The following is a 12500-nucleotide window of genomic DNA, read 5'->3' on the forward strand; positions in this document are numbered from 1 at the left end:
TGCTACGCGAAAACGGCGTCAAATGTATACGCTTTGGAGAGCGTTTTCAAAACGCTGCGCTTTCCTTGACCGAAAACGCTGTCTCAGTGTGGACGGAAGGCTAAAACGGAGAGAAAAAGATGCGTTTTCAAACGAAAACGCATCTGAGTGATGAGTCATGATAGCATTACAGGCTGTTCACTTTTAAGTGTGGTAATTAGAAATATTGCAAAATAAAATACACACAAATATACTGTAAGAAAAGGCTTTTATTTTTTAGTATATGCTGAATTATCAGTTTCAAAGCTACTCTACCAGAGTTTCACTAAAAAATGAAACAAAGGATAAGTTTTAACCCTTTCATGCATGAATTATGACAACCTCTCAGCGAATAGCTTCTTTAAAATCAATAGAAACCCAACATTAAGTTCAGCTGAAGGTCAAACTGCAACAAAAAACTCTTTAATCAACAGTTTACGTTAAAAACGGCTTCTTTTTTTGGAAAAAATATAAAATAAACGAACAGAAATCCCAGTACAGTACAGTTCCTTTGTATCGTGCTGCTGCCACCTGCTGCTCTGGGGTGGGAACAACAACACTTTGGATTTGCGTTCGTTATCAGCAACAAATGAGTTTTACTTTTGAGGCTGCAGTTTTTAGTTATGTTTATTTGTTGGATCCCATCAGTTTTTCTTCAAAGAGCCGAAAGACTTTCAGTTACTTATGATAAACTGTTTGTCTTATACAAACAGATAAATACAGAAAACAAAGAAGAAAACAAAGCTTGTACTCTATTTGATTTTCAAGATATTGAACTTTATTTTTTCTATTTCACAGAGTTCTTTTTTCCATGTACTTTTTGTCCAATAATTTTTTTAATAATCAGATTAATGTTTATTTTAAAATTAAGAATTATTTATATTTGCTATATACTGAGCTGAAACATCCTTCTGTGTAGTCATGTAACACATTATTTTAAAATAATATATTTTAAACAGGTGGATGCAGGAATTAAGAGTTAAAACAGAGTCTTGTTCCATTTAAGCTATCTTTATTTCACATTTATTTGTACACAATAAATACAGTTAAACATCCATGGGTGTGTAAATACGACGCCTGGCAGCCTCCGCATAGCCGACGCTGTAAAACGTGGGAGTTTTTACGTCCTTTTTAAAAAAAATGAATTTCAGATTCTGACTTGATGCATAATCAAGACCAGTAAACAGGTTAACAAAAAATTCTGGAATGGAAAGAAACTTTAGTTATTCTTTTAATACAACAGGGTAAATGCAAACTTCAAAAATAAGTTTGATGTCATTCAGATCTCAAGGAGATCAACGAGAACGCAGCGTCACGGCTGACGGATACCTCTTTTCCTCTGATCAGATTCAGCTACAGTTTAATTGTTTTTGTTTTCTTAAAATCCTAATTCTAAAAACAAAAAAGGGGGAAAAAGCTGTGCCATTACTTGCACAGATATCCATCTCTAAGCTCTCCGTAAACTATCAATACGATCGATAAGTCATATCTCAATCAAAGACACTACAATGGCTATTTACGGCTAAATAACAGGAAGTATTGATACCAATACGGCTGGTAAACAAACATCAAACAGGAAATATTGAACAAAACATCCACAATACTGAAAAGGAATAAGAAGACATCAGAAAGTGCTTTTAAACTGGACAGCTAGCAGCTCAGGATGGTTTCCTCCTTAAAAATAAAAGGCATCTTTAAACTGCACATGCTCAGTGTAAACTGTCCTCCCCAACAGCAACTGTTACTGGCATCATTAGTGTCGTAAAAACAGTTTTTTTCTGTATTATGCAACATAAAAACAAAAGAGTTAGACTGTGTGTTTGTGTGTTTACGTGCTATGTTTCCCACTTTAAACTTTTCCTAAACATTAGAAGGGGAAAAAAAGATAAGGGATCCAAAACAATCACAGGTAAAAATTGCCACTTTTCCCTTGTTTGTGTAACCGCGAGCGGTCACGTGTGTCGGCGGAGAGGACCAGCCTCTTTTGGAGACTTTTGGTTTGCTCACAAGTGCAGCTCTGTTGCATAGACGTGAATCTGATGGTGGTAACAAAGAGCTACGACGTGAGACACAACGGGGGCGAAATCATAACTATAACATAAAAAATTCTTTATTCAATCCATAAACGAGGAGAAATTCTGCAGCTAAGGCATCCATAACACGATCAGTTAGAAGTGATGTTTTCCGACGAGCTGAAGGAAGAACTTATCTGTTTTCTTGCAGAGACTTTAATGTGAAACCGGAGCCAGGAGGCAGTTTATCTTAAACATAATCGACTAATGAAGCCAAAAAAGAAGTGAAAACATGTGCAATACCCGTGTGGAGCACGGGCAGCCTAAAGATCGCTCAGGTGAAAACAGAAAATTGATTTATGGTTTGCTGATGATGTGATTAGCGATTATCAGACTATTTTTGCCCATTACTGCTCACAATTTCTTTGTATTTTGACTTCAAACAACATTTTTTTTTGCGATTAAGTGTCAACAGAGATACAGAAAAGTGGTTACACCTAAAAAGCAAGGTCACTGAAGGCAGCGGTGTGGTTGTACAATGGTGCTGTAACCTTGTCCTGTCACCAGGGGGCGACGTCAAAATATCTGCTGTTGTCTTGTTGGCCCTTGGCTTACGGTGCATTCCAGATTGAGTCGGAAGTCGGGAATTCCTGAGCTCCCAGTAGTAATTTTCATCTGGAACTCCCCCTCAACTAGTATTTCCTTCTTGGAAAGTCAGAGCAGCCTCAACAATCCAAGATGGTGACAGAGAACATAAACATAATCTGCTCTGTCACTCACCTGTATTTGTGACTCATGATATAAGCCACACGCTAAGCACTTACCACATTCTATCAATGAACGTGCTGCAGCTAAAATAAATCCCATCTTACTTTGCTTTTCTGACTTTCCTGCTGGAATGCACAAACTCGGGAATGACGTCACTGCCAAAAAGGACCACAGACATCAGAACATTGACACAGCTTCCAGGTTGGAAAAGTGAAGCAACAAAAAAAAACCTGTACTCTATTTACAGGCCACCAGGGGGCGACCCCTGCGTCTGTAAAAGACTTCTGGTCCTATAGAGGTCTCTGGGACCTCTGTGAACAGTTCCCTGATGTGTTCAAGGGTTCAGTTTCTCTTTTCAGAACACAGCTGAAATCATCAAGACTCACTGAAGGGGTGTGAAATGTGTCTAAATCTAGGGAACACAGGCCTGATCGACGATATGTTCTGCAGACTCGTGTCTTTGTTCATAAACAGAAAAATGAAGGTAAAACACAAACGCTTCCTTCAGTTTGACCTCTCAAAGGTCAAGGTCAGTCCAGTCTAACATGTTTTACTTTAACATGAAACGCTGCTATGACCGAGTCTCAAACAACAGAAAATCCAGGGTCTGCTCATCAGCTAACCACTCTGTTTTATGCTGTCGGTGCGTTAAATATCATGAAACGCCTCATTCAGTCAGCTGCATGTTCTTTAGAACCAAACTGGCCGCTCGAACTGATGAATGATACCACACTGAGCTCTCTGCAAGGGAACGAATGAGCTCGACTCCCTAAAATATCAGCCAGCGAGTCCAAACACACTGATTTTTACTAACGGATAAAATGATGCTAACTTTTCTATCAACTTCTTTTGCTCGTTATCACCTTATTAACTGTTCGGGGGTGAGAATGAAGCCTTGTACAAACTCTGGGTAAAGTAGTGTTGAGAAACGAGAACACTGAACGGGAAGTTAAAAGAAAAAGGCGCAGCGGTGTTCCTTCTCCGAGTGGGGGGGCTTCTTCCGTCTCCAGGCGTCTTCAGGAGTTTTTAAGTTTCCTTTGGGAGTGTTTTACGAGTCCCTGCTCGAGGGGGTGCCGCCTTCACACCAGTGTGATCTCAACCTCCTCTCGCCACTTCACCTGCCCGCGAGGATGCTGCTTCGGGGGCGGAGGTGCGGCACGTACCTGTAAAAATCCACCGGCTCAGTTAAAATGAAGATAAAAAAGTCTGCTGTCATTTATGTCACCACAGAAGGTTTTACTCACGGGTCGGATGGTGCCACCGCCGCTCTCCGGGTATTTGGGGGGTTGGGGGGAGCTTTGTGCTGGACCTGAAGAGGGCAGAGGAGGCAGATTATTATTCACACTGGCCTTTTTTCTTACAGATAACCACTCACAGACAAACCAGAGATTCTTACTGTGAAAGGGGCTTTTGTGTGGAGCCGGCGGCGGTCTGTGGTGTCCGTTGTGATAGGAGGGTGGTCGGCCAATGGGAGAGGCTGTGGCGCTGCAGGGACTCGACACTGGAGAGGACACGGTGGGGGTCTGAAGGGGGCTGCTGTGGAGAGGTCCCGGCTGGAAGGGACCACGAGGGGAGCGGACGCACTGAGAGAGTGTGGACGGGGAAGCCTTCAACACAAACAGTGGACAGGTGTGCAAACTTTAATATTTTATATAAAATAAAAAGAAATAAATTATTTAACAACACAGGACTTAGTGTCACAAATAAGTTGCTACAGTAGATTTGTACTGCGCTGATGTAGAGGCAGCTGATCCAGGGGGGGACACAGTGTGTGTGCGTTCAACCAGAAGAACTTTAATTGTGTAGAACATGAAATTTAAGTCAGCGTGAGCCTACCTGTGCGCTGCCGTCTCTTTGCCCATCTCCATTCTCGCTGGTCACGGTGAGATCCTCTGCAAGAACTGCGGGGAACACACCAACAACGCCGTTAAACTCGCCCTCCCAGAAGCCATCGTCCTCGTGGGTCTCTCTGCTCAGGATGCGGATGATGGCGCCTTCTGGGAACGACAGCTCATCTTCCGTTTGTCCCGCGTAGTCGTACAAAGCCTTTGCGAATGAAACTGCAACACAGACAGTGGCAACGAGGGTATTAAACAAAGCAGGAAATCAAAACTCCGATATTATCTGGTGGAGGCGGATCTCACCACTGGAGTCTCCGTTGACGGAGCCGGTTGGGAGTTCGGTTTCAGGTTCGGTGGAGTTGCTGGAGGAATGGGATCGGGCGTCCAGCGCGGCCAGCGACTGCAGCATGCTCAGCAGGCTGTTGGAGGAGGGCAGCTGCAGGTATTTCTCTGGGACGTAGCCCACCTGTCCGCTACGGTTTCTGGCCTGGAAACACAGACAATGCACACAGCCATCACAGCACTAAAACAGATCTATATAAATGATATTGCTCACATTTTTATGTATGATTATATTCATTAAAATAAATACCCCATTAAAACACTATATCTGTATGAAAAGATAATCACCTAAGTAAATATACATAAAATATTGCACCTGAATTGCACCCATGTCAGCAATGGGACTCGTAAAGGAGTTTAGGATGTGTATTTTATATACGCATATCTACTTTTGTCACCTAAAGTGCAGCTCCCAGGGCAGATTTTGACCACAGCAGAGGTTTCAGACCTGAACTGGCACTGAAAAACAATCCAGGCAGTCAAGTTGAACTGAGAAATCCATAAAGCTGAGAGCGTAACAGATGCAAAACAGTCGGAGGGAAGCAAAGAAGGAAGGAAGGAAGAATTTAGCAACTCTGGAAAGTTATCTCAGCAGCATCATTTCACCAGCCATATTGAGGCAATCATGAGGTGAACAGCAGCATTTGATTTTCTGTAAACTTCTTACCTAACTTTAAAGGCCTGTTACATGTTACATGACCTGTTGCACAGGGCTATCATGTAGAAAGGGAGGTTCAGACCTGCGGGTGTTTTATAAAATAAAAATCCTGGGTCATTCCACACACACATGACCCCACATGACCCCGTTACAATCAGCTGAATATATATGTGTAATAACTTTAGTACATTTTTAGGAATTATAGGCGCAGAAAGTGCATAGTGGTGGGTTGAAATGTAAAACTTTTTCAACTGCGCTTTTGAAGATTCATAATTTTATAAGTACAGGAGATATCTATGTGAAATTAACAGGGCTGGAAAAACACATTAAAGCTCTGGTAAAAAACAAACAAACAAAAAAACTGCAAATAATCAACTTTAACCCACATGCCACAATCTAAAGCCAAAATCTTGTTTCCTTTAATCAACTTTGAGTTGTTTCAAGTAGTTTCAAACAGCAATCCTGCACCAATTTAATCTCTATGATGTGGAGAAACAGAAGCAAACATCGGTGCTGCCGGATGTTTTGTGTGTTTTCTATTAATTCACCGGCGAATACAGCATTTTGAGTAAAACTCTCAAAGCTCTTAACATGTGTGCTACCAAGTGAGTGCAAATGAAACTTCTCCATATTTATACCAGGATCATCTTCTAGATGGCATCTGTCAGATATCAGTTAGGTAGATTTTGCCTGATGCTGCCGGATGGCTTTTGATGGCCTCTAAAATGACTGAAATAGACCAGGTAATCACAGATAAAGAAGACTGCAGATACTATGTCTCTTTTCATAACCTTATGGCTCAAGATGAATAAACAACAAGTGTTTGGACTTCTAAAACGAGGCGAAACTCTTTGATTTAAAGCACAAGACAAAACGAGAGCTTGGAAGCAAAAGTAAATGGAAAACAGTGACAGTCTTTTCCAGATTACTGTGTCTGTATCTTGTCTTATAATCACAGGTCATTTAGCAGTGAGGACAATGAGCTGAGACAATCTTTAAAGCACGCGTTTATCTGTTTACACTTCCTGGAAGTGTGAAGTTCAGAGGAATAAGTGCGTGGTGTGCATTAACAATAAAAATGGAAAATGTCATTATATTGTGCAGATACTCCTCTGTGTTTAGGACAGCGACTAGTTAAGATATGCTTTTTAAAAGGTGTGTGTGTATATAAATATATATATATATATGTATGTGTGTGTGTGTGTGTGTGTGTGTGTGTGTACTGAAGTGCAAATTAAAAGTAGAGGTTGTGCATTTGTTTAGGAAGATAAACAGTCTGATAAAGTCGGAACAAACACGAGCTGGAAATAGTCCCACGGTGAGGAAATGAGACGACACATCTGTAAATAAAAACTAAAAATGGGAAATAATCTAAGTTCCTGTGCAGGGCGAGGAGTACAGTACAAAGTCAAGAGTTCACTGTTCTGCCTTCAGGCTCATAGTTCAGACTAACAAAGATAAAGACCAATCACGCAGGACTTATTATGTTTCCTGCTTTGACTTCTTACCCAGACTGTTCCATAATGTGTGTGCAGCACTTTTGTGATTAAAATCTATTTAAATTAGTCGTTTATTTCAGTGCAGACAGATTATTGACACTCAAACAATGGAGCTACTTTGTCTGTTACTTACAAATTTTTAGAAAATTAGAAAAAATTGAACATTTTTTCCTGCTTGTGTATCAATTTAGAGGAAAAGTCATCCCCCAGCTTCTCAAGCTTCATAATCCAGTGATCATGAATGTCTAAAAACAAAAAATCTTTTCTGCATCTGGTATTGTTGAGATGTTTAACTCTGGACCAAAATGGTGGATCTGCTCTGCCTAAAGCCGCTTTGAGCATCAAGGTCCTGAGCCCAGTCCAGTCCGGGCTTTTGTGGCCACGTGGCCCGGCCAGCTCAGCTTTCAGGATGCCCGTGAGCTGCTTGTTCCACTCGTCTGATTTTGTATTGATTGTTGTCTAAACAAATGAATCTGTCATCTGTTGAGCTTTGTTCCACTTCTCAACAATCTCCTCTGATCTGTTTTCATTACAGCATTTTATCTGTGGTTTCCAACCTGTGCAGTTCAAACCTGAAGGATCCACATTTTCACTTCACCTTTCTGTAGAAATTGATTTTCCAGTAAACTGATCAACACCTCCTGCCAACTAAATTAGTCAAACACGTACCTTATTTTATGCTACAAAATTTGTATTAAAAGCAACCCAAACACTTTGAGATTTGGATTTTAATAGTTTCAAAAATTATTCTTCAAGTTTTACTTGAACATTTTAGAGAAATCATGTTAAGTTCTAAATTTTTAAGGTTGGGGATTTCATTCCATGCGTAATAAATACGAGTTTATTTTCCCCAATAATCACTAAAAGCAATCGCATGTGATATTTTATGCATTTAATAATGAATAAAAAGAGAAAAACATCAGTATTTACCGTGTCTGAGTCGACAGGCTGGAACATGAAGTCTGGTGCTTGCTGGAACGCCATGTTCTTCTGCACAAACAGCTGCTGGTGAAACTCCTGCAGAACCTGCATGCGTTTCAAGGGAACAGACAAAAATATACATATATACTTATTTAAGGTTTATCACAAGCTTACAAATCAGCCCATGTCTAAACCTGCATAATTAACACTTAGTAAAGCCTTTAGGGTTCAGGCTTGCTCCCTATTTAGTTTTAATTTCTTGCCCACATTTATTTCTATTTAAAATTAACTTTAAAAAAAAAAAAAAGACCTCCAGCTGAATGAATTGTGGCCAGTGATCCGTGTAGCTTAGGGCCACATTTATAATTTTTTATTTTCCATTACTCTGTCAGTTTATTTCTGTTGTATTAAGTTATTTGATTTGCTTATGAAATGAACCCAAATCAGCTTTTTATTATTTTACACAAGTCAAATAAAAGAAAACGGCAATAACAATTAAGAGAATGACCATAAAGCCGTTTCTGGTTACTACCAGCTGATCTGAATGCTGATGACCACTCTGGTGTTTGTGGTCACAGCCTGACATTAAAAACGTATCACAGGCTCGAGTTCACCGCCTGCCTATTTTCACACAGACTATTTTTAACAAACGCTCACCCTCCAGCTGCTGAAAGCTTAAAGAGACAGTTAACAAATGACATAAGATATCACTGTAAGTAACACAGGTGAAGGTACAAAGAGTTTTAATTCTAATTTCAGGTTTTTTCTAAAGCCAGCTAAAGCAGCCGGGGACTGGACCACCACCTGGACCACAAAGCTCTCTGCCCACCCGAGGGAGGACGAAGTACCTGTGTGGATATTTTAAGCTGAACTCATGGGGCACAGCTATCAGCTGTTCTGGAAAAACAAGAAACCTCCCCAGTACTGGTCCCAGGCTAGTAACTTTGGTCTTTTGAATTGTACTTAAGTTTGGCCCCTCATCAAGAACCAGTTGCCTTGGGGAGACCATACCAGGGGACAGCATAGCTTCTCCTCCTCAACTGTGATCATTCACAGAAAGGAAAGGAGCCAGTGCAGGTGGTTTGACTGGCATCTGAAATAGGAGGCCTCCAGGATGTCTCCTAGACGAGCTGGTAAGGGCAGACCAAACACACACTGGACACATTGGGACACATTATGCATCTCGGCCGGCTCGCCGTGGTATCCCAGTATTCGCTGCCTGTCTGTTGTCAGACGCATTTGTGTGACCATAAATACCACTTAAGTGGGAAAAGGAACTTCTGGACATCTCTGCTTGGACTGCTGACTCAAGTGTCAAAAAATGATTTGATAGAGGAACTTGTATTGGAAAAAAGAGGAGCAGGGTATTGATCCCTGTTGATTTACCCGTCAGTCTACAGTCATACCTTTACCTATGGCTAAAATCTGACACAAATGAGCATCTTCTGAAGGATGTCTGAGCTCTGCCTTAGAAACATGATGAAGAGCTGAGTTATTTGGAAAGCTACTCGTTTACACCGAAAGGCACCAGAGTGGCGGCTCACTGTTCTCCAGGAAGAGCAGGAGTAGGTGGCTGGGGAGGGGGACGTCTGGGCATCATGACCGGACTCAGATAAGCAGCAGAAAATAGATGGAAGGAAATCAGGTTTAGTAATATCAGTTTTATATTCTTTCATCTTGTACACCGTATCAATGCCTCACATTTTAATCAGGCTTCCTGTAGAAAGAAGATGCTGCTGCGTCTCTGCTCACATGGAGAGGCAGAGGTTGAGGTTGTGTGTGAGAAATATATTACTATGAATTACTAGGCTAACAATTACACCAAACTGCCAGGCTTGACACCATCTGAAAAGTAAAATGAGCATAAAATGAGCAGCTTACCCAAGCCAAGCCAAGCCAAGCCAAGTTAAATAGTATCCCACAAGTAGCTCATTTTACTTTTGCTCCCCCAACTTATTTAATCAACCAGCCACAGTGTGGAGCTGACATTCCAATCAAGCTTAATCAAACAATTAAGCTCTCTCTTTCATAGATATAAATAACTGCTGCTAGCTATGATGTTTAAGGAGTGAATAGTGAACTTCTTTTAATGGTGTGTTTAATGAATTTTATTTAATAACTTGTGACCTTTGAGTCCCTTCCTTGCAAGAATTATGGCCAATGACGGAAATGTATGTATTACATTTAAGATTGGAAAACAATGTCAATGCCACAAACGTGAGTTGTCATATACATCTGTGAGTTAATCTGCACAACCGTGTGCACATGTGCTCTGTGCATGTACACACACAAAGAATTGACCTTCGTTCCTTAAATTTGTAGCATTGCCTCGGTGCTGACTGATGGTGCTCAGTGGCTTTTGCTTCTTGCTTTTAAATCAGATGTCACTCTCAACATAAACACAAGCTACAGCAGCCAAGCAGTCTTAGCTGAGGAAACAAAGATACATTTCCTCATTTAATGTAAAATATTGTGGTGATGTTATGTTATATTAGGCAGGCAGCTGGCCAAATAACACTGTGACAATCAAAAGTATATCTATTTTGAACGCCTCAGCTGGAAAAAATTCAAAATGGTTTATAAAGTTGGCCACAGGTCTGTATGTAAATGGGAGTTAAAACATTGCTTCATATTTGGATATGTATGATGTTAGTGTTTCTAAAATACTAAAAAATGTGTTTATTAACAAAGTAAACTAAAAATAGACATTATTAAATTTGATACTTTTAACTACTGAATTGAACATAATATGAAATAATGTGTTTCCACTGTGGGAATGATGGCTCCAATGACAAATAACTTTCAGATTAGTAAAGCTATATTTTAAATTTTTCTAGTTTTCCATTTCTATTTAGATGATTTACATTTCTATTTCTATTTAAAATGAACAGGATCATAACAAAATAACACCACTGCAAGTGTAACAAAAATATGTTGAAATCAAATGGTATGTTATTTGAAATCAATATGAAACAATGACACATGCATTTTATACAATTTTTTTTATTGATTAAATTTTTCCCAATGGTCCAAATTAGTCTGTGATTGGCCTTATTGTCCAACAAATCATATTTCTATACAAATATATGTGACTCTCAAATATGATTTAAATGGATCATTCCTCACTTGATGACAAATTATCCATTTAAATATTTGCAGAGTCCTAAACTTGATGCCAGTGAACTTATCAGCGGTTGGTTTTAAAAAAAAGCCCAAAAAATCCCCTATGAGCAAGCACTTGGCGACGGTGGGGAGGAAAAACTCCCTTTTAACAGGGAGAAACCTCCGACAGAACCAGGCTCAGGAAGGGGTGGCCATCTGTCGCTGCCGAGTGGGCTTAAAATGTTCACTGTCCATCCTCCTTCTGACAGGAACTTCCTACAGACCAGGTTTGAATGATGCCTGAGTGGACATACAAAACTCACAAGTTCCTGGCTCTCACGGCTCCTATGCAGAGGGTTAGTCGAAGAAGGAGGGGCATCGCGAGGGGCGTCGGGGGACGGGGGACTGTGCCTCACTGCCCTCCACTAAACCCGCCTTCAACCGAGTCGAGAGAGCCGGGAACTTGTGAGGTGTGCAGTCCTGGTGAGCCTCCACCTTTTATAGGTGGGTGCAGCCTCGACTGTACAGAGACAGACCAGACCAGCTGCACCACACAGACACTTCAAACCTCATCTGAGGACAAAAAACATATACATACATATATATATATATCTTACTATTAAAAAAATAATAAAGTTAGGGTTCCTTTACAAAGTCAGAAGGAGGGAGGCACTAAGGCACCACCTTCCGCCCCTCGACGCCCTCGCGGTGCCCCCTCCTTCTGACAGGAACTTCCTACAGACCAGGTTTGAATGATGCCTGAGTGGACATACAAAACTCACAAGTTCCTGGCTCTCACGGCTCCTATGCAGAGGGTTAGTCGAAGAAGGAGGGGCATCGCGAGGGGCACCCGGGGGACGGGGGACTGTGCCTCACTGCCCTCCCCTTCTCCAAGAAACTCGTCTTCAACCGAGTCGAGAGAGCTGGGAACTTGTGAGGTGTGCATGTCCTGGTGAGCCTCCACCTTTTATAGGTGGGTGCAGCCTCGACTGTACAGAGACAGACCAGACCAGCTGCACCACACAGACACTTCAAACCTCATCTGAGGACAAAAAACATATACGTACATATATATATATATCTTACTATTAAAAAAATAATAAAGTTAAGGTTCCTTTACAATGTCAGAAGGAGGGAGGCACTAAGGCACCGCCTTCCGCCCCTCGACGCCCTCGCGGTGCCCCCTCCTTCTGACAGGAACTTCCTACAGACCAGGTTTGAATGATGCCTGAGTGGACATACAAAACTCACAAGTTCCTGGCTCTAACGGCTCCCATGCAAAGAGTTAGTCGAAGAAGGAGGGGGCATCGCGAGGGGCGTCGGGGGACGGGGGACTGTG

At 41.2% G+C, this 12500-nt stretch overlaps 1 protein-coding gene across 1 annotated transcript in view; it reads right to left on the reverse strand.

Annotated features, from left to right (window-relative positions):
* Positions 1 to 1008: 1008 nt before the first annotated feature.
* The window catches only part of LOC146379592 (F-BAR and double SH3 domains protein 2-like), an 11545-nt gene continuing 53 nt past the window's right edge, over positions 1009 to 12500 (reverse strand). Inside the window, exons 1-6 of the mRNA XM_084940881.1 lie at positions 9604 to 12500; positions 8069 to 8164; positions 4943 to 5126; positions 4195 to 4858; positions 4043 to 4107; positions 1009 to 3961 (exon numbers count right to left, since the gene is read on the reverse strand). The exon at positions 9604 to 12500 is cut by the window's right edge and continues 53 nt beyond it. Coding sequence (XP_084797007.1) covers positions 4620 to 4858; positions 4943 to 5126; positions 8069 to 8164; positions 9604 to 9735 — 651 coding nt within the window. The 5' untranslated portion in view covers positions 9736 to 12500 and the 3' untranslated portion in view covers positions 1009 to 3961; positions 4043 to 4107; positions 4195 to 4619. The remainder of the gene's footprint in view (positions 3962 to 4042; positions 4108 to 4194; positions 4859 to 4942; positions 5127 to 8068; positions 8165 to 9603) is intronic.

Source organism: Perissodus microlepis, chromosome 10 (genome assembly GCF_051167445.1).
Source record: "Perissodus microlepis isolate ML-2025 ecotype Zambia chromosome 10, ASM5116744v1, whole genome shotgun sequence".
In the NCBI taxonomy this organism is placed as follows: Eukaryota; Metazoa; Chordata; class Actinopteri; order Cichliformes; family Cichlidae; genus Perissodus; species Perissodus microlepis.